The 20,177-nt window shown below is 31.7% G+C and overlaps 1 protein-coding gene across 7 annotated transcripts; it reads right to left on the bottom strand.

Moving 5' to 3' along the window:
• Positions 1 to 10,298: 10,298 nt before the first annotated feature.
• LOC116029427 lies at positions 10,299 to 15,775 on the bottom strand. Of its 7 annotated transcripts, XR_004100333.1 has the most exons (6): positions 14,555 to 14,840; positions 13,972 to 14,032; positions 13,814 to 13,899; positions 13,293 to 13,399; positions 11,581 to 11,725; positions 10,378 to 11,391 (listed from the first exon to the last, which is right to left on the bottom strand). XR_004100333.1 is itself a non-coding variant. In XM_031271449.1 (5 exons), exons 2-5 carry the CDS (start codon positions 14,044 to 14,046, stop codon positions 10,930 to 10,932), a joined length of 768 nt encoding a protein of 255 aa, XP_031127309.1. In that variant the 5' UTR covers positions 14,047 to 14,077; positions 15,474 to 15,775; the 3' UTR covers positions 10,299 to 10,929. The 7 variants fall into 7 exon arrangements, 5 of the variants coding, with proteins under 5 accessions (XP_031127309.1, XP_031127317.1, XP_031127300.1 ...); XM_031271449.1 differs by lacking the exons at positions 13,293 to 13,399; positions 14,555 to 14,840 and adding an exon at positions 15,474 to 15,775 and having other exon boundaries at positions 10,299 to 11,391; positions 13,972 to 14,077; XM_031271457.1 differs by lacking the exons at positions 13,293 to 13,399; positions 14,555 to 14,840 and adding an exon at positions 15,474 to 15,775 and having other exon boundaries at positions 10,299 to 11,391; positions 13,972 to 14,069.
• Positions 15,776 to 20,177: the final 4,402 nt, after the last annotated feature.

Raw genomic sequence — 20,177 nt, 5'->3', positions numbered from 1 at the left:
TATATATATATATATATATATATATATATATATATATATATATATATATATATATATATATATATATATATATATATGATCGAATGAGTATTTTCAACTTGTATGATAGAACTTAGGATCGACAAAAAATCATGTACTAACAATTTTATATTAAAATAATTAAATTAAGTATTTTTAATGAGTTCATACCCAATTTAGTCCTCAACTATAATGCTTTTTCTCAATTTAGTTCTAAACTTTTATTCTTTTGTGCTTAATTGGATCATGACTTCGATGATTTTTCTTAATTGAGTCCTCTGTAATTGTAGCTTGATAATTTCATCTCTTTTTTTGTTTGTTTTTTTTTTTTTTGTAAATNAATTTCATCTCTTTTTTTGTTTGTTTTTTTTTTTTTTGTAAATATAATTTCATCTCTATTAATACCAAATTTAGTCTTTGACTATAGTGATTTTACCAAATTAGTCATCAACTATAGTGGTTAATACTCAATTTAGTCCTCGACATCTATATTATTTTTCTCGACTGAGTCCTTGATTCTAACAACTGAGGACTAAATTAGAAAAATCATCAAAGTCGAGAACCCAATTAAGCGAAAAAAGAAGTTTAAGACTAAATCAAGAAAAATAACTATAGTTGATGATTAAATGGGATATTAACTCTATTCTTAATATGATTTTAACCATTAATTAAATAGTTATGCAATGAAATTATATAATGTATTAACTAATATTTTTGCCCGTGTGTTGCACGAAATAGATTTGTTATAATATTTTAAGAATATTTAGATCGATATATAATTATAAAAATTATAACATCGAATATTAAATAGCGCAATTGATGAAATTGGTTTGATTGATTATGTTTTCTAATATTTTTCTTGCTTGAATTAGAGCAAATAATTGTCCAATTACTCGTACGATGCACAGATAAATTTTTTTATTATATATTTAGATAATAAAAATAAAGATGAAATTATAAAAAATTCTAATATTGAATGTGTACATTTATTTGATTATAAGATTAGTGCAAAAGTATTACTCAATTAATTGAATAATATATGACTTATTTGTCTACAATTATCTTTAAAAGATCGATATATAATATGACTTATGTAATTATATTATTACTAAAATAAATATGGGAAAAATGAGAAATAATTTAATTATAACTATTATAAAAATAAATTCAACAACCAATGCTTAGCTTAATTACCATAATAATTATTAGGCAATTATTATTAGTCAATTACACTAATATATGTGTAATTATACTTTTATACCTTAAGTATATTCATTTTCACCATATCGCATTTAATTTTTTCTTCTCCTCCATATTTGAATGAATTTATTTTAATTATTATAAAAAATCTAACAATCCATGTTTAACTAATTTTTTTAAAGTTTAAATAATTTAAAGTTTTCAAAAGGAAAGTGTAACTAATTTTTACTTTTATATCTAGTATAGAAGTATAGATTAGTATCTTTTTATATTTTCAAGCAATTAGTAATATCAGTTTTTCTTTTCCATTTTATCTTTACTATTTTTTGGGCATGAAGATGATTTTATTTTTATTAATAGTAGTATAGATATATAAGTATAGATAAGTATTCGAATTATAATTATTGGTGTAAATAATAATTAATAAATTACTTTTTTCCTATAAAATTACGCAGAATTTGTTTCCATTATTCTCACAATTATAATGGTTTAATTATTCTCAGAATTTGGGAAATAAAATTTTTTTAACCAATTAAACTTTATTAACTTTTTTACCAATTAATTAATAATATTAGTTTGTGTGGGAAAGTTGAAGGGGAGGATTTTACTTTTATTAATAGTATTGATACGTGAATATAGAAACAATATTACTAATTAATAGATATTAGTTAATTTTCATTTTACATTTTCTTACCAAATAAACTTTATTTATTATTTGATCAAAAATATTTAATTAGTTGATTACAAAAGTTTGGGCGGGAGAATAAAATAGGGGGATTTTACTTTTATATATAGTATAGAAGTATAGATTTATAATTCAAAATTTACATTTAGAAATTAAAAAATTAGCATTTAAATTTTGTATGATTAATGTAGTGCATATGTATGTATTTAAAAAAAATTCTAAATAGTTATGAACACATATTTTGTTTATTTTATAATTTCATTTCCTTAATTATATTCCATATTTTATTGATTATAATTTAATGAAATTGCCAAAAATATTGCCATGAAAGAAATATTATATTTCTCAATGAAGTTAATTATATTAATTATAATTATCAAATATTTTGGCAATTACCATAATAATTTCATTAACTATACAATTATAATATTTTTTTCTCTTCTAATATTAAAATATATTACCATAAATTAGCATAATAATTAATGAAGTTGCCACAATTTTGAAATATATTACCATAAAATTACCATAATAATTACATGAAAAAAGTGAAAAATTACCAGAATAATTACCATTAATAAATATTAATAAATTAAATTAAAAAATAATTATATATTAAAGTAAGTATAATTTATTTTGTGTCAATAATATTACAGTGAAAAAGGTGAAGAGAATTACAATAAATAATTATTAGGCAATAATATTAATAATTAATTATTAAGACATGCATGATTTATTTTGTACTAATAATATATAGTAAATAAGATATAATATTATTAAATTGAAATTATTAAAAATAATGCGTCCACGGTACAAAATAAATTATACTTGCCTTAATAATTAATTATATTAATATAATTGCCTAATATAAATTTACAATTATAGCGTTGTATAAGAAAAACATAGAAACTTGAATGGCATATACAAACCTCGAAGTCAACATACTAACTATGAGTTAAATAAAACCATACAAAATTATCAAAATCACCGTCGTCATCATCCTCGATCGCATCTGTACACTCTTTCATAAACTAAACCATTAGGGTTTTGTTACCGAGCCTCTTCATCCTCATTTACCTTTTGTTGAAGCAGAGCCTCCTTAAGTATCTTCGAGCTCATACCAAGCGATATAAACTATAAAAAAAAAAATTGAAGTACAGGGGAATATCTACACTTATAATAAAATCCAATAATGTTAGACCCTTAACTGGAACTAAAAAAATGTTGGTGTAATAGTCTGCTATAACATATTGTACTTTGGGTTCTTCTTATTGTGCAACATCCAATTAAATTCCTAATATATCCTAATCTTTTATAATTTTACCAAATTTTTCCGTTAAATATAACGGAAGTTTAACATTAAATTCTTTAGGCAATTTGTTTCTTTATTGCAGTTTTCAAACAAATTGGCAATATTCTATAATACAATTCTATATAGATTCCTAACTTAAAATTAGAATATTTAAGTCTTAATAAGATTCTATAATACAATAATGTATAGATTCCTAACTAAACCATTATTCTACCCAAAACAACAGTATATAAACCCCTCCCCTTCTCACTAGTATTCACCTAAAACTAAACCTAACATATTCTGCAACACACCATCTACTTGACATTCTATAGGTATGATTGTCAAAATATTATCATGCTAATTCTATTATTTGTATTTGTACTCATAATGTTTACAGTTTTTTTTTTTAAAAAATCAATGATGGTATACTCATTAATTAGTATAACTTCAATATCGTTATGTAAATATATCTATTGTATAATATGTTCATCTATACTTATATCCTTGTATGTAATGTTGTGGTTCTCATTATATTCCTCAATAATCTTTAAACAAATAATCTACACATTTTAGTTACTCCTAACTCCCTAATCTATGGTTTTTGAATTTATGTTGTGGTTCCCATTATATTATTTCATAACATCCTTTATGAACATATTTTCCATGACACAAGGATATTAGTAATGACAAATGCAGTAAAGTTAATTGATATTGACACACAAATTGTGGGCTGGAGTTGTACAGTTCATGTCATTAAGAAAAACGAACTAAAAACGCTATTGGAACGCTTGAGAAAAAGCATATGATCATCGTACTTGAGGATGAAACAGTAACTAAATAGTAAATTTTTTCTCCCTTTATTATTATTATTATTATTATTATTATTATTATTTTATTTTATTTTATTTTATTTTTATCATTATTAGTATTATTATTATTATGAAGATGCTATCATTCACCACCAACATCATTGTAAATGCTATATCTAAATGCAAGGAACTCAGGTTCAATCAGTAGTGTTTGATAATGACATTGGAATGCATGATATCACTTTACAAACCAACAAATGGTACATCATCTCAAATGTCATTGTCAAACATGTCCGGACAAACTATAAAGTACTTGATAACAAATACAATTACACATGGATTTTAAATGGTCAAACTGGTGTCAAAACAAGTGACAATGATGACACGTCATTTGCTCTCATGTAAGTGGTTTATTTGTTTCTACTTATTTTTGTTGCAATTTAGCTATTTACAATTTCGTTATGTTTTATTAAAATATATAAGCATCGAGATTATTTCTTTGATTTTTATTAATTTAGCATTTTTTTCTCTCTCATTATTATATGACTACTTTAACCAATTAAGGAACACTAATTTAAAAATACGCATTGGGCATTGGTTTAATCGCGCAACGCGCGTGTGATAACTAGTAGTTAGAAAAAGGTAGAAAATTCATACGGAAAGAACGCAAAGAGATGAGTCTAAGCGCTCTGCATTGTGTTCTACCATTGCTGGTGAGATTTGGAAGCTTTTGATCGTTTGATTGATGAGGCAACGAAAATAGAATCCATTTCAGCAAGGCGGCTCTGGTTTGTCAACCTACTGATGCAAAAAGAAAAATGATGTGGAAGATACAGGGTGGAAAAGCCCTACTGATGTGGAGAAAGAAATGATAGATGGGGGAGGCTAGGGATAAATTGGTTGTATTTATATGTGGAAAAGACTAATTCAAAAGGAAAGTATAATAATTTCCTTATAGATATTTAAATATTAACTATATACATAAATATATACATCCGTTACAGTTTTCCTAATTATATAATTATATTAATTCCTAATTGCCTAACGTACATATATAATTATATATTGATTGATTTGCAGTTATATAGATATATAGGGTATGATTTCTTCTTATTATTATATACATATATTTAATTGACTTAATTTTTTTTATTAATTATATTATTACTAAAAACCAAATAATATGTAATAAGTTCAGTCGTTAAGTACTCTGTAATCAAATGAAATGATGCATGAGTGTAGAATCAATATGTAATCAAATAAATAAAACTAATGTAACACTATAGTTGATATACTACTATAACATCAATTTGTAATCAAATAATATAGACAACTAAAAATAATGCTTGACTGCCAGTGCTAAGAAATGAGATTAATGGAGTTGCAATTGAAAGAAAAGTGCTTCTCTATACAAAGCTAATTACTAAATATGAAGTATTTTTGTTCTCATCACTGAAATATAAATACACATGAAATTCCCTCCAATGAAACTCACCCATATGCATCAACAATTTCTTGAAAAGCAGAAGTAAATTTGTTTGTCTTAAAATATGTGGGCGGTGACTCTCGAGTAACCAATACCTGAAATGCTATTACATTCTTATATATATGATAGATAATGCAATATTACTAATTATAATTATTATAATTATAATTATAATTATAATATTACCATAATAACCAATTATAATTAATATTATTCTATCATAATAATTGCCCTATTACTAATTACGAATTATAATTAATATTATTCTATCATAATAATTACTATATTACTAAAATGCCACATACGGTTGGGCGGGAAAATTTTGAAGGATGATATTGTTTTTATATATAGTATAGATATAGATTTATAGATTTTCCTTATATACATAATTTAGGCCTCAATTATGGTAATATATGAACTCTTCATTTTGCAAATTAATATTTTGAAATATTAATTTTTGTCCTTAAAAAGTTAATTAGATAATTAAAATTATGCAATTAAATTCCCAAAGTAGAGAATTCAGACATAATCGATCAAATTGTGATAAAATGTAAATTCAAACTGAAGTAATATTTTGAAATATAAATTTCAAATTGGTAGTTATTAGTTGGTACTACAACAAACAATGTTTAGTTTAAGCATAGAGAAGATAGTGCATTTTTAAATTGAAAGGGATTAACATAGAGAAATGCATGGTTAGTTGAACATAGAGAAAATTGTTGAACATAGAGAAGAAAATTGTTGAACATAGAGAAAATTCAAATAACATACTCTCTCTCTCTCTCTCTCTCTCTCTCTCTCTCTCTCTCTCTCTCTCTCTCTCTCTCTCTCTCTCTCTCTATTTAATCAAATCAAAACAAGTCCTTACGAGAAAATTAAAAACCAATCTCAGTCTTACATATGATATTATTATTATTATTATTATTATTATTATTATTATTATTATTATTATTAAAATATTTAAATAATTTTTAAACAAAAATTAATTTAATTATAACTGGAAGAAATGTATAGTAACATGCTATCATGTGAAATTGCATACATTTGGGGTGTTCAATAACTTAATTGCACTTTCAGGTTACATTTAGAGGTCGATTTGGACCTGATCGAGTAATATACGAGAATACGAACAGAATAATCTTTATTAATGTTTAGAACGGGTACAATACAAAATACCCTAGGAGAATTCGGTCTACGTGACAGTGGGTCAGAGGTTCCCGGTCTCTTTGACTATTATATAGTAGAAACAGCCAAAAAGTCCACCTGCTAGCATTAAATGGGCTATTTATAGGTGACATAGGAGACAGGTTCCGCGTCGGTGGCATGTACTACGCGTGTCAAACATGCACTGGCCTAAAATGTGGCCCTACGGGTGAAGGCCAAATGCAAGCCCCCGAATGGGGCAAGACCCAACAGGCGAGTGTCTCCTGACAGAGGTTGGGATGCCCGGCTACCGAAGTCGGGCAAGGTCCCAAGGGATTCGGGGCCCCGACCACACAGGTCGAGTTACATACCTGACCGCCCTGCTCAGGCCAGGCAGCCGGCGAGGGCGATACGCAAAGATAAATCGGTAGGTTAAAATAGACTGGTAGCTATACTAGACCGGGACACCCGTCCCGGGATACGTAGATCAGGAATTTATCCCTATCAGGACCTTATTCCACAATTATATGTTGTAGTTTCAACGGTCACTACTCCAAATGGGTTGAAAATATTAATTTGTGACAGTGAAAACAACAAAACAACTTAAACAGTAAACATTTTATACAAAGAAATTCTTCAAAATTTTTAAAATTTTGACCTTATTATATCATCCTATTTTAATATTATAATTATTGTATTTATTATTTTTTATTTTCTAACACAAATTTACTAGAGTAGTAATAAAATTCCTCATGTTTTGAATCCAAGTATTTTTAACTCCAAACTATTGCCAAATTTTTTCCCTTTGAAACATATTTATTTTACAATAAAAATTACCTAAATCATATATGGAAAAAACAATTCTAAATCAGATAATTTAAAACAACATTAAAATAGAGTTTGATTCCATTTTTTTTCGGGTCACACTTGTGTGAGACCGTCTCACGGGTCTCAATCCGTGAGACGGGTCGGATCCATATAATTTGGGTCATAGAGTCTACAAGTAGATACGAAGCGAAGGACCGGCGGATGGAGTTCTGCGGTGATGCTTACCTAAATGTATTGGATACTGATGATTGGTCTGCATCTCTAATGGCGCTGACATCCTCTCAAAAAGTCAAAATTGAGATTTCATAATCATTCATTAGAGTTTTTCTACAATTTAAATAATATTAATTTTGTCAATTAATTTTAAACAATTCGTAAGAGTAAGTTCAGGAATAATGGCTTGCAATTTAGAGTCACAGTAGTCATGCTATATTTTGTTATGAAGTGCAACATTTTTTTTATATATATATGAAGTATTATATATGATTCTTAAAGTATGGTATTTAAGGTTTAAAGTATTGATTATATATGTTTTATATTTGTGCTAGAAAGTATTACATTTAAGGTATAAAGTGTTACATTTAAGGCTTAAAGTATTAAATATATCTACCTTAAATTATGTATTAGATTTGATTTATGAAGTATTATATTTAGGCAATAAAGTATTGTGTTTAAGGCTTAAAGTATTAAATATATCTACCTTAAACTATGTATTAGATTTGTGTTATGAAGTATTATATTTAGGCTAAAAGTATTGTGTTTATGACTTAAAGTATTAAATATGTCTACTTTAAACTGTGTATTAAATTTGTGCTAGAAAGTATTACATTTAAGGTATAAAGTGTTACATTTAAGGCTTAAAGTATTAAATATATCTACCTTAAACTATTAGATTTGTGCTATGAAGTATTATATTTAGCCTATAAAGTATTGTGTTTAAGGCTTAAAGTATTAAATATATCTACCTTAAATTATGCATTAGATTTGTGTTATGAAGTATTATATTTAGGCTAAAAGTATTGTGTTTAAGACTTAAAGTATTAAATATGTCTACCTTAAACTGCGTATTAAATTTGTGCTATAAAGTATTATATTTAAACTATAAAGTATTGTATTTAAGGTTTAAAGTATTAAATATATCTATCTTAAACTATTAGATTTGTGCCATGAAGTATTATATTTATCCTATAATGTATTGTGTTTAATGCTTAAAGTATTAAATATATCTACCCCAAATTTTGTATTAGATTTGTGTTATGAAGTATTATATTTAGGCTATAAAGTATTGTGTTTAAGGCTTAAAGTATTAAATATATGTACATATAAACTGTGTATTAAATTTCTGCTATAAAGTATTACATTTAAGTTATAAAGTATTTGATTATACATTTAGAGCAACAACTTGTTGAGAAACCACATCTTTGTTTGATTCTTCTTCCCGATACACAAATAATGGTCCGATCTTTATCTGACAAGTTACGGCTCTTGCGAACCTATCTAAAACAAGCTTACGAATAAGAGAGAATAAAGGTTTTGCATTTTGGAATCATAAATATTGCAATGGGAGAAGAAGATGAAATCGAGTACAAACTGGTGAAATTCATTTGGTGGCAGTTCGTAACTAGCAGGGTGAGGGTGAGGTAGAGTGCACAGTAATATTAGAGGCAGCTTGTCAACATCTTCATCGGACCTTGCAATTAGTAGCGGAGGGTGAGGAATCCTAAAATTTGCATTTTGGATGCACTATAGGGATATAATCACTCGCAATTAAACATCAAAAGTTCTCACAATTATCAATCCCACAGAGCTCTAATAAAATTCAAACACACAAAGAAATGGAGATCTCTTATCTCTCAGATCTACAACAACACTCTACAATTAACCTCCAACAAAGAAATGCAGGAAAAAAAAAACTTGCTAAAAAACCGGCACAACTACATGTGAGAAATTAAGGCACAGCATTTGACAAAAGTTGTTGTTTACCGGAGTTGAAGGCTGCGGCAGAAATAGAGGCAGAGGAGATGGGACGAGGTGGAGAGCTTGAGCGAAGGAGATGGGAGAAGATGGAGAGGTGGGCGGCGGAGATACGAGGATGCAGAGAACAACATGAGCGGATATGGTGATATGCAAAAATCAATCGTGTGGCAAAGAGAGAGAAACGATGAAGTAGAGAAAGGAGAGGGTGAGAAGCACATGTTGACCCGTATACTAAGCGACCCGACCCGTCTCACGGATTGAGATCCATGAGACGGTCTCACACAAGTTTTTGCCTTTTTTTTCGCAACTTAATGCCTTTTAAATTTATTTTCCCTTTTTCACATATTTATTTTAGTAATAATATAATTGCCTAAATCATATGACAATATCCTTTTTTTTTTTGTTTTTTCATGATTCTTGTCATCCCGGTAACATATCATTAACGGTGGTGGTGATACGTTATTCTTTCTTTTTTTTTTTCTTCATATAATTTGTAAGAACCATGTGAGAAGAGTGCACATTTTAAAAGATTACAATACAGTGATATATATCTATTTTTGCTCCTAATAAATTAATAAATGCAATGTAAACTTTTCTTTATTTTATTCTCTAATAAATGTAAGTAAGTTTGGGATAAGATCCAAATAACTATTTTTTGAAATGTAACTCAACCATCAAACTGAAAAACGTTCTAAATATACACTTCAACTTCGAAAAAAGAGCAATTACAAGATCATATGTCATCTAATTGAGCTACAACTTTATATTTGTATTGTGAGCCAATTGGTTCCGGACACAACAGCTCTCATAGGTGTTTGCAAAAAAAAAAAAAAACCATCTCACAGGTAACTGGCCATGGCCTTGCAGTTCAAGCAAACTTGTATATACCAGTACGCTCCATAAAGTTGGCAAAGATCAAAGAGAATGCAAAGACATGCGCTGAACAGAAGTAAAAGTAACATGTTGGCCGCATAAATTTAGTTCACTGGTTCAGTAGGCAGTATTTGAGAGAAAAAAACCAAGGTTCAAAACTCAGCAACAATAGTGTAGAATTATGCCCAAAAGTGGGCAAATTCCTTGAGCGAACCAACATTTGGCCCTGTTGTCTTCTGAGCTACTGAGTTACCATAATTTACATCCTCTCAAATACTCTGTCAAGCCGGGGTCTAGGGGGCCTTTGGGGTTGGGGGAAGAAGAAAAAGTAACATGTTATCATAGCCAAATGGTGCACAAGTTCATAACTAGCCATTTTCGCAATTCATTTTCCTTGTAATAATAGGCTTCTAAAAGTTGGCCCTTACTACTTTCTTTCCAGATGTTTGTGGCTTGCTTTTCAGCAAATGTGCTCCGATTGCTTCATCTGGTTCTCATTTGCTAGTGTCTGCACTCTGCATAACCAGGCCTCTTGGGACCCTTTGCCGACTTCTTAGCTCCACACTTTCGTTGAGGCCATGTAATATCATGCATGAATTCCCCGCACTTAGAAAATGCACTAGTTCTCACTCCCAACTCGTCCTCGTCCCTGAAACATTTTAGCCTTAGTCATACTCCTAGTAATACGACCCTCGCTTCTCTCAAATACTTTAGGAGATTGCCTATCAGCCTTCTTCTTGACTTTATCTTTCCTTTGTTGACTTGTATCTTCATTGCTGCTTGCAACCTCACTAGAAGCTCTTTTGTTCTTATGACCTGAAATTTCACTATTCACACTGCCGTTTTTAGGTGGTATCTCAGCAGGAAGATCTTTACTAGTCATGCAGAAATCCCGGAGAAAAGTTGCTGGCAGATCATCAAATGAAGTAAAACCCGAGTTAGTTATTCCTTCAGCTGATGGCCGTTTCAATTCATCAAATGAAATCCTCGGGAAAGCATATCTCTTTGTTGACTGTTCACAAGGTTGACCAGCAATTTCCTCCCAGTAATATGGAAATCCAACACAAAAATGGTTGCACATCTGTTCCAATCAATACATACTAAAAATATTATACTTCCTTTCTTCAAACTCCAAAGAAACTGGATTTTTAAACAAGCTAGAAGCATGAGCAACATGGATAAAGAAAAACAGCCGTATGAGCCATAGTAAAAAGCACTTATGAAAGGGCTGAAAAGGGGACAAGTAGCAAAAATAGAGCAATAGAAACACCTCAAATGGGAAGCCATTTTGGATTGTGCGAGACCTATTGATGCAACCACTAACTACAATAACAATGCCATCTACTGCCTCAAGCGTAACTGCATCAATCCTCTTACAAATTGCAGCAGAGTGAAATATTCTTGCATCTTGGCTCCTGATACAAAATCAAATATACAAGTGCATAAGTAAAATATCTCTGGAAGGCATGTTGTGTTAATGAAATTTTATTTTCCAAAATAAAAAGAATAGAAAAAACAGAGTGTTAAATAATAGAATAGCAAAACTAAGTATTCGTATATATTTTCTGTGTGTAAATGTACAGGAGAGTAGAGCTATATATACTAGTTTAGAACTAACCCTAACCACAGGTTACTAACACTAAAACCTAGGGCTAAGAGTAAATATCTCAACTAACCCTTATATCTCTAACACCCCCCCTCAAGTTGGAGCATAGATTTCAACATGCCCAACTTGTTACATATGTGTCACATGAACCATAAGACTCCAAACCTAGAACTATAAGTCTTGAACCTTCGAACCATGCTGTGCCAAGTCAATCCACAATGCACCTTGTCCGCACCAACAAAGCTTCCACAAAGCTACAAACCAGGCCAAACACCACAACCGCAGCGCACCTGCCTCTCACACCCCACACCCTTATCACCGCTGCTTAACACCGCAGCGCACCAGCCTCTCACTCCACAAACCCTTATAACCGCCGCCTACCACCAGTGTTTTCCCGTTTTCTTGTTGCGTGCACACAAACTGGTTCCTCCTGAACCATTCTTCAACCGCCGGCCTTCCATAATAGCCACGACATATGCCAGGTCCACACCACCCCTGGCACCTGTGCTGCCCATCACTGCAACACCCCTGGACTGCCTCCAACTCTCACACCTTGGCACTCAAAACAAAAACCTACTAACTAATTATTTGTCAGCTTCCATCCCAGCAACCTCACCATTAACCTACTGCCCAATCATTCTCATTTTCAACACTCTAGCATCAACACCCCACCAACCACAACCACAGTTGCTGGCAACCACCAACCACCACTGCCGGAAAGCTTCACCGGCCACCACTGCTCACCACCGCTGCGGTTCTTGGTTCTTCCATGGCCATACAGGTGTTGTAAATTGCACTGTCAGCAATAACAAAAGAAAAAACAAAGGGCCAACACCACCAGCAACCATCCACTGCTGCTGGAGTTATTCTGCTGCGACTATGGAGAAGCCTGCGAGAGAAGAGGGGAGAGGGAGACTTGATGGTTGAGACACCACCACTCCAGATCTATCGGGTTTAATAGAATAGCAAAACTAAGTATTCGTATATATTTTCTGTGTGTAAATGTACAGGAGAGTAGAGCTATATATACTAGTTTAGAACTAACCCTAGCCACAGGTTACTAACACTAAAACCTAGGGCTAAGAGTAAATATCTCAACTAACCCTTATATCTCTAACACAGAGAAGACTAAAAATTGATAATAATAAAGAAAAGATACATAGCAAGTACATTCTTCAACAAGTGATTGCAGCAACCAAACGTAATAGCCTAACATAACATAGGAGCCATGAGTCCACATGGAGCCACTATTAGAATTTTGTCCAGCAGTCCAAAAGCAGTACTCATATGTTGGCTCTATTGTAATACTGTATCACCTACATAAGTTTAAAGAGGGTTCTTTATGCACATTTAAGGAACCTTGTGAAACATCATACCTGAAACTTGAGTTCTTTTATGGATTACACATCCTAGCATTCCAAACTTAATTGTCACACTAGAAAGGCACTTGAGTTCAAGTATCTCTCAACCCTGCTCAATCGTTCTTACAAACAATAATGGGGAAAAGAAAATCATCAAATCAATGGTATAACAATGTGAATCATGTGGTTCAAGTATTCGCTTTTTGGATGGAACCGGACAGGAAGTAACACAATAATGAGAATTTTTTATAGGTATTTAGACACAACCGATTCAGAACTTTTAACCAAAAGATGGAGGGCAAAAATCTCAACCAAAACTGTATAATCAAAACCATGCATTCTTCATTTCTTCAGCAGAACCAGTGAATACTGACAGAAACACGTATCCAGTAAACTGTTCATAATTTTCTGATTATGTAGAGAATACTTGGAACTAGAATACTAGATTACTAGCACAAACACTGCTAGCAGCAGTTCATAAAAACAACACAGAAAGAAAGAAAATCTACTGAGCATAGAGACAAGAAGAGTAGTACTCTCTAAAAGTGAAGCCCGCTACTCCTATTCGCTCGGATTTGGAATTCGTTGGGAATTTGATGAGCCACCAGTCGCACAAATACACCTGCAATTGCACGCTTGTGAGAAAGAATCTTTGCATGTATACTCTCACGCACACACATTAAGAAATGCATACCTCTTTGAGGAAGGAGGAACTGATCGCGGTGAAGTTTTGGCGCGATTGATTTGGAACAGCTCTGAATTTCTCCATCAGTGAGAAAATGATTATGAAATCTAGGGTTCTACTACAGACACATTAGTTTATACTTTATACATTGTATCATATTATGTGATTAATTGTACCTTGTAAAGATTGTTTTGAGAAATAAATATTTTCATCATTTTGAGATAAAAAATTTACTATATCACTTAAAAAATCAAGACAAAAATAAATATAAATTAACTCAATCTTTCAATCATAAGTGCAAGAATTACAATTTTTTTTTCCCGTTAGGCTGGAGTGTTCGAACACAGAGAATGCAGTATGGAAATACAGAAAGCAATAGTACTACAGTGACTCCAAGAAGATAAGGAACAGATATATCAACATGTTCTAACCCAAATCTGGGCAAAGTGCAAAGCTGACAGCGCCAATTAAAGCATTTAAATATGGTACAAAAGCAATCTCATTTAACATTCATATCTCACCACCTAAAGAAAACAAAAAAAAGAACAGAGTCGCAGGGGTGGGGTGGGGTGGGGGGAGGGGATTCTGGTACCTAGTTAGACTCCAGCAACGGTGGCGGACTGGTGGCGACAGCGGGGATTCGAAGAGTCGCAGGGGTGGGTCGCGACGGCGGCAGCAGCGGCTTCAAGCTTCGTCGTCGGTTTAGCAGGGAATCGGCGGCGGCGGCGGCTTCTAGCTTCGTCCGTGTGCTGTCGTCTTCGTCCATTTAGCAGCGGCTGTGCGGCTCATCGGCGGCGACTTGGAGACCAGTAGTTTGGACTTTGGAGGAGACGACAGAGACAATGGCAGAATAGGAAAAGCATTTTAGGGATTAGGATTTGAATTTTAATAAGTTAATACCATTCGGGTTCATTCGAGTAGAGTTGTTTTGTAAAGTTTAGTACAGAGTTTTCAAATTCATCATGTAGTCCTTCGACTTTCAAATTGTTATCATTTGTGGTACAAGTTAATTACTCATGATCTTTTAACTATCAAATTTTAACCATACATGATGCTTCTAACAGTATCACAATTAGTTAAATTTGGAAAGTCGAAGGACTATGCGTGATAAACTTGGACCAAAAATAGTAACAATTTGAAAGTCGAAATACTATGGGTGGTCAATTTGAAAATTTAGGACTAAACATGGCAAAACCACCATACTCGGAGGACCCATATGGTATTAACTCGAATTTTAATTTTTATTTGTAAAAGGTTAAGTTTTATATATATATATATATATATATATATATATATATGGAAGGGTTCATGTGCGGGTATATCTTCTCGTGCGTTGTGCGATGCTCACCTTAAACATTAAAACGGCGTGCATTAAGTACACAAATTACGCACCTTAAGATAAGAACACAAACTACGCACCTAAAGTTTTTAAATGGTACACTTTCAATTGAGAAGGCATCGCACACCTTAAGTACACAAACCACGCACCAAAAATTTTAAAATGACGCCACCTTAAGTTTCAACAACTTTGTAGCACACAATGGCCTCCGACACATCCTCCTTAAACACGGCAACAACTTGAACATGGTCGCAAACAAGCTTTTCTCTCTCCCTTCGATCGTCAAAGAGCTTGCTTCTCTAAAACATCTACTCGCGCCCGAGCAACCACACCTCCTCCTCCTCCTTGAGGGGTTTAACGCACTTGGATACCTCGAGGAGTCCTATGTGGCAGCACCGGCACTCGAGCGCCATCTAGGGCAACACACCTTTTCTTTTTAAGGATAGGGCAACACACCTTAAGCACCACTTGACCAAGGAAAAATATTTGGGACGTCATACCTTTCTGTCAAAAGGTGACTAGAGCCCGGGATTTTCAAGCCTAGGCATGACTACTCTCTCTCTCAATGGAAATATTGAGTCCGGTTGAGGAGAAAGTCCCAAGAGTGGGCCTGCCCTGGAGGGAAGTAAAGGATCCAACTAGGCATGAAGGACCAGAGAAACAAGGCTTCAACAATTTTTTTATTATTATTTTCAAAAAACAAATATTTTATTTTGTAATAAATTTATTAAAATTTTATTAAAAACTTTAATCAAAAAATTACTAAAGATGAGTTTACATATAAATTCTATGTATATTTGGTTCCACGTCACTTCTTTAACAAAGAATAGTCATAAGTAGCTCGGGCTATCAAGCTAGCTCGCTAAATTTCATGCTAGCCCGTTCGGGTCACTGGGTTCTATTGACTGATTTTTTATCAGGCTAAAATATTTTTGAATCTAATTCTAAAATTTTTTGATTTTATCGGGTCAGTCCATCAATTTTGAGCTAGGATTGAAATTCCTATATATATTTACCCGTATTGAGTAAACTAACATCCTGGTGAAGTAATTCATTAGCAATGGGGGAACATATATGCAGTTGTGTTGATCAAAAGAAACAACAATTGTCTGGACAAAATGATTGTGGATCGTTGTCAACTTGTTTGGTGGGCATGTGCAACCTAGATAATGTTGCGATACAAACATACATTTCGCACCACACACCTACATACATGCATGTATTACAGCAAAAAAGCAATAAGCTTAGCTAATTGCCTAGGTCAAATTGATCTAATACTTAAATTAATAATTACAAAATTTTAAATTTATAACTAATTAAGAGAATTGCTTATTAGTAATATCATCTAAGATCACAAGAGACACCTAAGAAAAATATCATGGCCACACATGTGACAGGACTTACTACTTAGCAGTGGAAGCAGAAACAAATGTGTGATACCCAGCTTCAATTCTGCATTAAAACGTACGAGAGGCCGTGGTTTGTTTCTTTGCAGACCAAGCCAACAAAGACAATAATTGAGAGTGGAACAACTTATATTCTACAACTCTCAATCTCTACCACTTGACATGACAAGCAATGATATGATTAGTTATCTTCATTATGTGGTCTCAATAAAGATGTCTACACCAAAAAATTTGTAAGGGAGTAAAAAGTGTGAGTAGGTTTTGAGAGTCCAAGTAGTATTTTACATATCGAATAATAGTAAGCATAGTCTCAAATTCTACACTATTTTTATCCTTTGTTTACAAGTTGGTGTTTTGATTCATTAAGAAAAAAAGAGCGGTCTACAATTTTTTTTTACTATTTTTCTTTTCTGTCAATAAAATTATCACTTTTAATGAAAATTTTACTCCATACAAATTCGGCCTATCTCATTTTCGGATAGCAATTTATATCATGGACCAAGGTCAACATAGCATTATGAACCTTGAATCGAAACGACGATGAGTCAAGATACATAATTCATACTTGCAAAGTACATAATTTCATAACACAAGATAAGAAAATCAAAACACAAGACACATACACATGTTATATATTTTACTTATTTTTCAAATTTGATTTAGGTACATAATTTGTGTTCATAGACATGGAATTTCACAACACGAAACACAGAAATTCATAACATAAGACACAATTACTAATTTGTTTCAGTTAAAGAATTCATACTCTTAAGATACATAACTTCATAACATAATGACCCTGTTTAGTAAAATAGTTTGTCTATCAGCCAACTTTGTCTTATTTGACCACTATTAACGGTTAGACTTGGTTAAAAAATCAATATAAGTGTTTAGTTAATCAGCTTTTTGTAACTCCAAAATGCTAAAATTCTAAAAATTGCTCAAAGTAGTAACTTTTTCAATTAGCTTTTTGAGAAAAGAGAAAAGAAATTATACCAAACAGCTATAAGCTATCAGCTAATTTACCAAACATCTTTCTACAATCAGCTAGTGTTATCAACTAGTTATACTTTCTAACCCAATCAGCCAACAGCAATTTACTAAACATTACCAAGATATAAAAATCTATAACATAAGATACATACACATACGCCAAGATCCACGTTACATTGTGAACCTTGGTCCATAATATAAGGATTGGTCCTTTCCTGTTAGGTTGATGAATTGTGTTAGTATCGTGTTGCTAGTTGCCTTGATTTTTTTATTATTATTATTATTTTTTTGTAATGTGTTGTTTCGGAAAATTTCAAGCTTGCCTACATGCAACTTTTGGGCCAATATACTTATCTTGATTGGCTTATGTAATCAATGCGCTAGTTAACATATACATGCTTAACCAATCAGGTTAATTAAGTAACCTAATAATTTAAATTAATTAGCCCAAATTAATTTGACCAATTGACCCAACTGAATATGCACCTCAAATGCTTAATTCTTGGTAGTTAATTATGCATTTAACTTCCATTGAAATTTGATGCAAATCCAATAGCTAATACCATCAATGCACTCTTCATCACCAAGTTTTTAATACTTGCCAACAAAAGGCGAAATCCCTTGCATCGAATACCCTACCCTCGGGCCGATACAAATGTTGTTGTATTGTAATATTAATTCATATTACTTGTCATGCAACATTTTAAAGAATTTTAAGACCAAAACCTTGGTCAAAGGTTTAGACCTCTATTTCCAGAGTTATTTATCATATTTGTTTGGGATTGTGATAATTTCTAGGGTAACGAGAGAAATTCACAGTCATTACCTGAAGATGTGTAATGGGTAAATCATGCCTTGTGACTGTAGTTAACATTGGACCACAAAGAAGTAAATTAACATAGATTGCTTATAGCTTACCAGCTCAAACTAAGAGAGTTGAGATTCGAAGACGTGACCTTGTGGTTACAAGTTCGTATCCTTAGCAATATTGACCGGGGTTACCCCGAGATTGTTATACTTTTTTTTTTTAACTTAGATGATCTCAGTTTCGCCGGACTAATCCTAAACCCACAAGACCTCGTCCCTAGAGCCTCTGTTAGTAAATCGCAAGTCGCGCAATTAGCCCACCGCCCCACTGGTTAGATCCTTAGCTTATTGAATAAAAGATTTCTAAATTAAATCTCCATGTATATATAATATACTCACGATTTCACACATATAACCCCAAGAATAATTTGATCTGATTGATTATGAAAGAAATTGTGTGGTATTGACACACTTATAGAAATATTTTCGTGCTTCCAACATACATATGCATACATGTATTCCGACTGATCTAACTGTTCACATAATTTTGCTTTTTACGCAATTGAAACATGTAAGTCCCCGCCTCCTCATTTCATGTGCGTGAAAACGACATAATTATAGGATTAAATTCAACTTAAAAGTCACATTCTTTTTTTTTTAATACAACTGACCCTATTAAAAGTCACATTCTTCGTCCATATTTGGATGCTATTATTTACCAAAATTTTTGTGTTATTTTTTTCTAAAATTGTATTTTCAATTGCAATTAAAACTAATTTATAGACTTTAGAAGTATAATTATCAAGTATAAAAATAGTAAATTATATAAGTATAATATAGATACATAATATTTTTAACAAAATTTTAGACCTCAACAATTTAAAGACCATGTGCCGTCACCTTAAACACTACTCACCAACTACCAACAAACATGGTGGTGAGTATCAAATCTAAGTTTTGGCAACCTTGGAGTATAAAATTTTAAAATTATCAATATTGTCGGTTGAAAACTACATATGCTATTCAATGACTTAACTGTCCAAACTTTTTTGATAATTATTTTAGGTGGTCAATAATATCGAGAGACGTTTATAAATTTTAGGTTTTCAATAATATAATGTATTGATATTGAGGATTTTCAAAAAAAAAAATGTATTGATATTGAGAAAAGAAAAGAAAAAACGCTATCACAAATTAAGAAGAAAGAAGGAAAGTAGAGAAACCATAATATATAGTTTGGTTTGCTCCACTCTCAATATGAATATAATCCATCCATGTGTGATTGCATTGTGTCACATGGGATGTCCCTTCTATATTTCTATTTCCTAAGCTCATCACTATCCCATTGACCAAACCCCAAAAATTCATTGAACCCATATTTCAACTAAACATTAAAACCTAATCTTGGATCTAACAAAGAGTAAACATCAAGAAAACATTAATAATGTTACAAAAGCCAACATCTTAGTTACAATCAACAAAATCTATTTATTATAAACTATTTATTTCATTGAAAATGAAATGCACTCACATTTCATTATTAATAATTTATAAATTTCAATAATATTTTTTTTCAGAATCTACCACCTAAGAATCAACTAAGCTGTCCGTGTGAGCGCTTCACGAATATTTTATAAATAATACTTTTACTATGAATTTCACAATAATAT

The sequence above is a fragment of the Ipomoea triloba genome, chromosome 1 (genome assembly GCF_003576645.1).
Source record: "Ipomoea triloba cultivar NCNSP0323 chromosome 1, ASM357664v1".
NCBI classification, from domain to species: Eukaryota; Viridiplantae; Streptophyta; class Magnoliopsida; order Solanales; family Convolvulaceae; genus Ipomoea; species Ipomoea triloba.
The sequence above is the reverse complement of the archived record's forward strand: the minus strand, read 5'-3'. Positions and strand labels throughout refer to the sequence as shown.

Excerpts from the sequence above, each read along its gene's own strand:
- LOC116029427 (XM_031271449.1), bottom strand. The coding sequence starts at position 14,046 with ATGGAGAAATTCAGAGCTGTTCCAAATCAATCGCGCCAAAACTTCACC. Across the intron at positions 13,900-13,971 it reads GTTCCTCCTTCCTCAAAGAG|GTGTATTTGTGCGACTGGTG; the intron begins GTATGCATTTCT and ends GTGCAATTGCAG. Across the intron at positions 11,392-11,580 it reads AAAATGGCTTCCCATTTGAG|ATGTGCAACCATTTTTGTGT; the intron begins GTGTTTCTATTG and ends TGATTGGAACAG.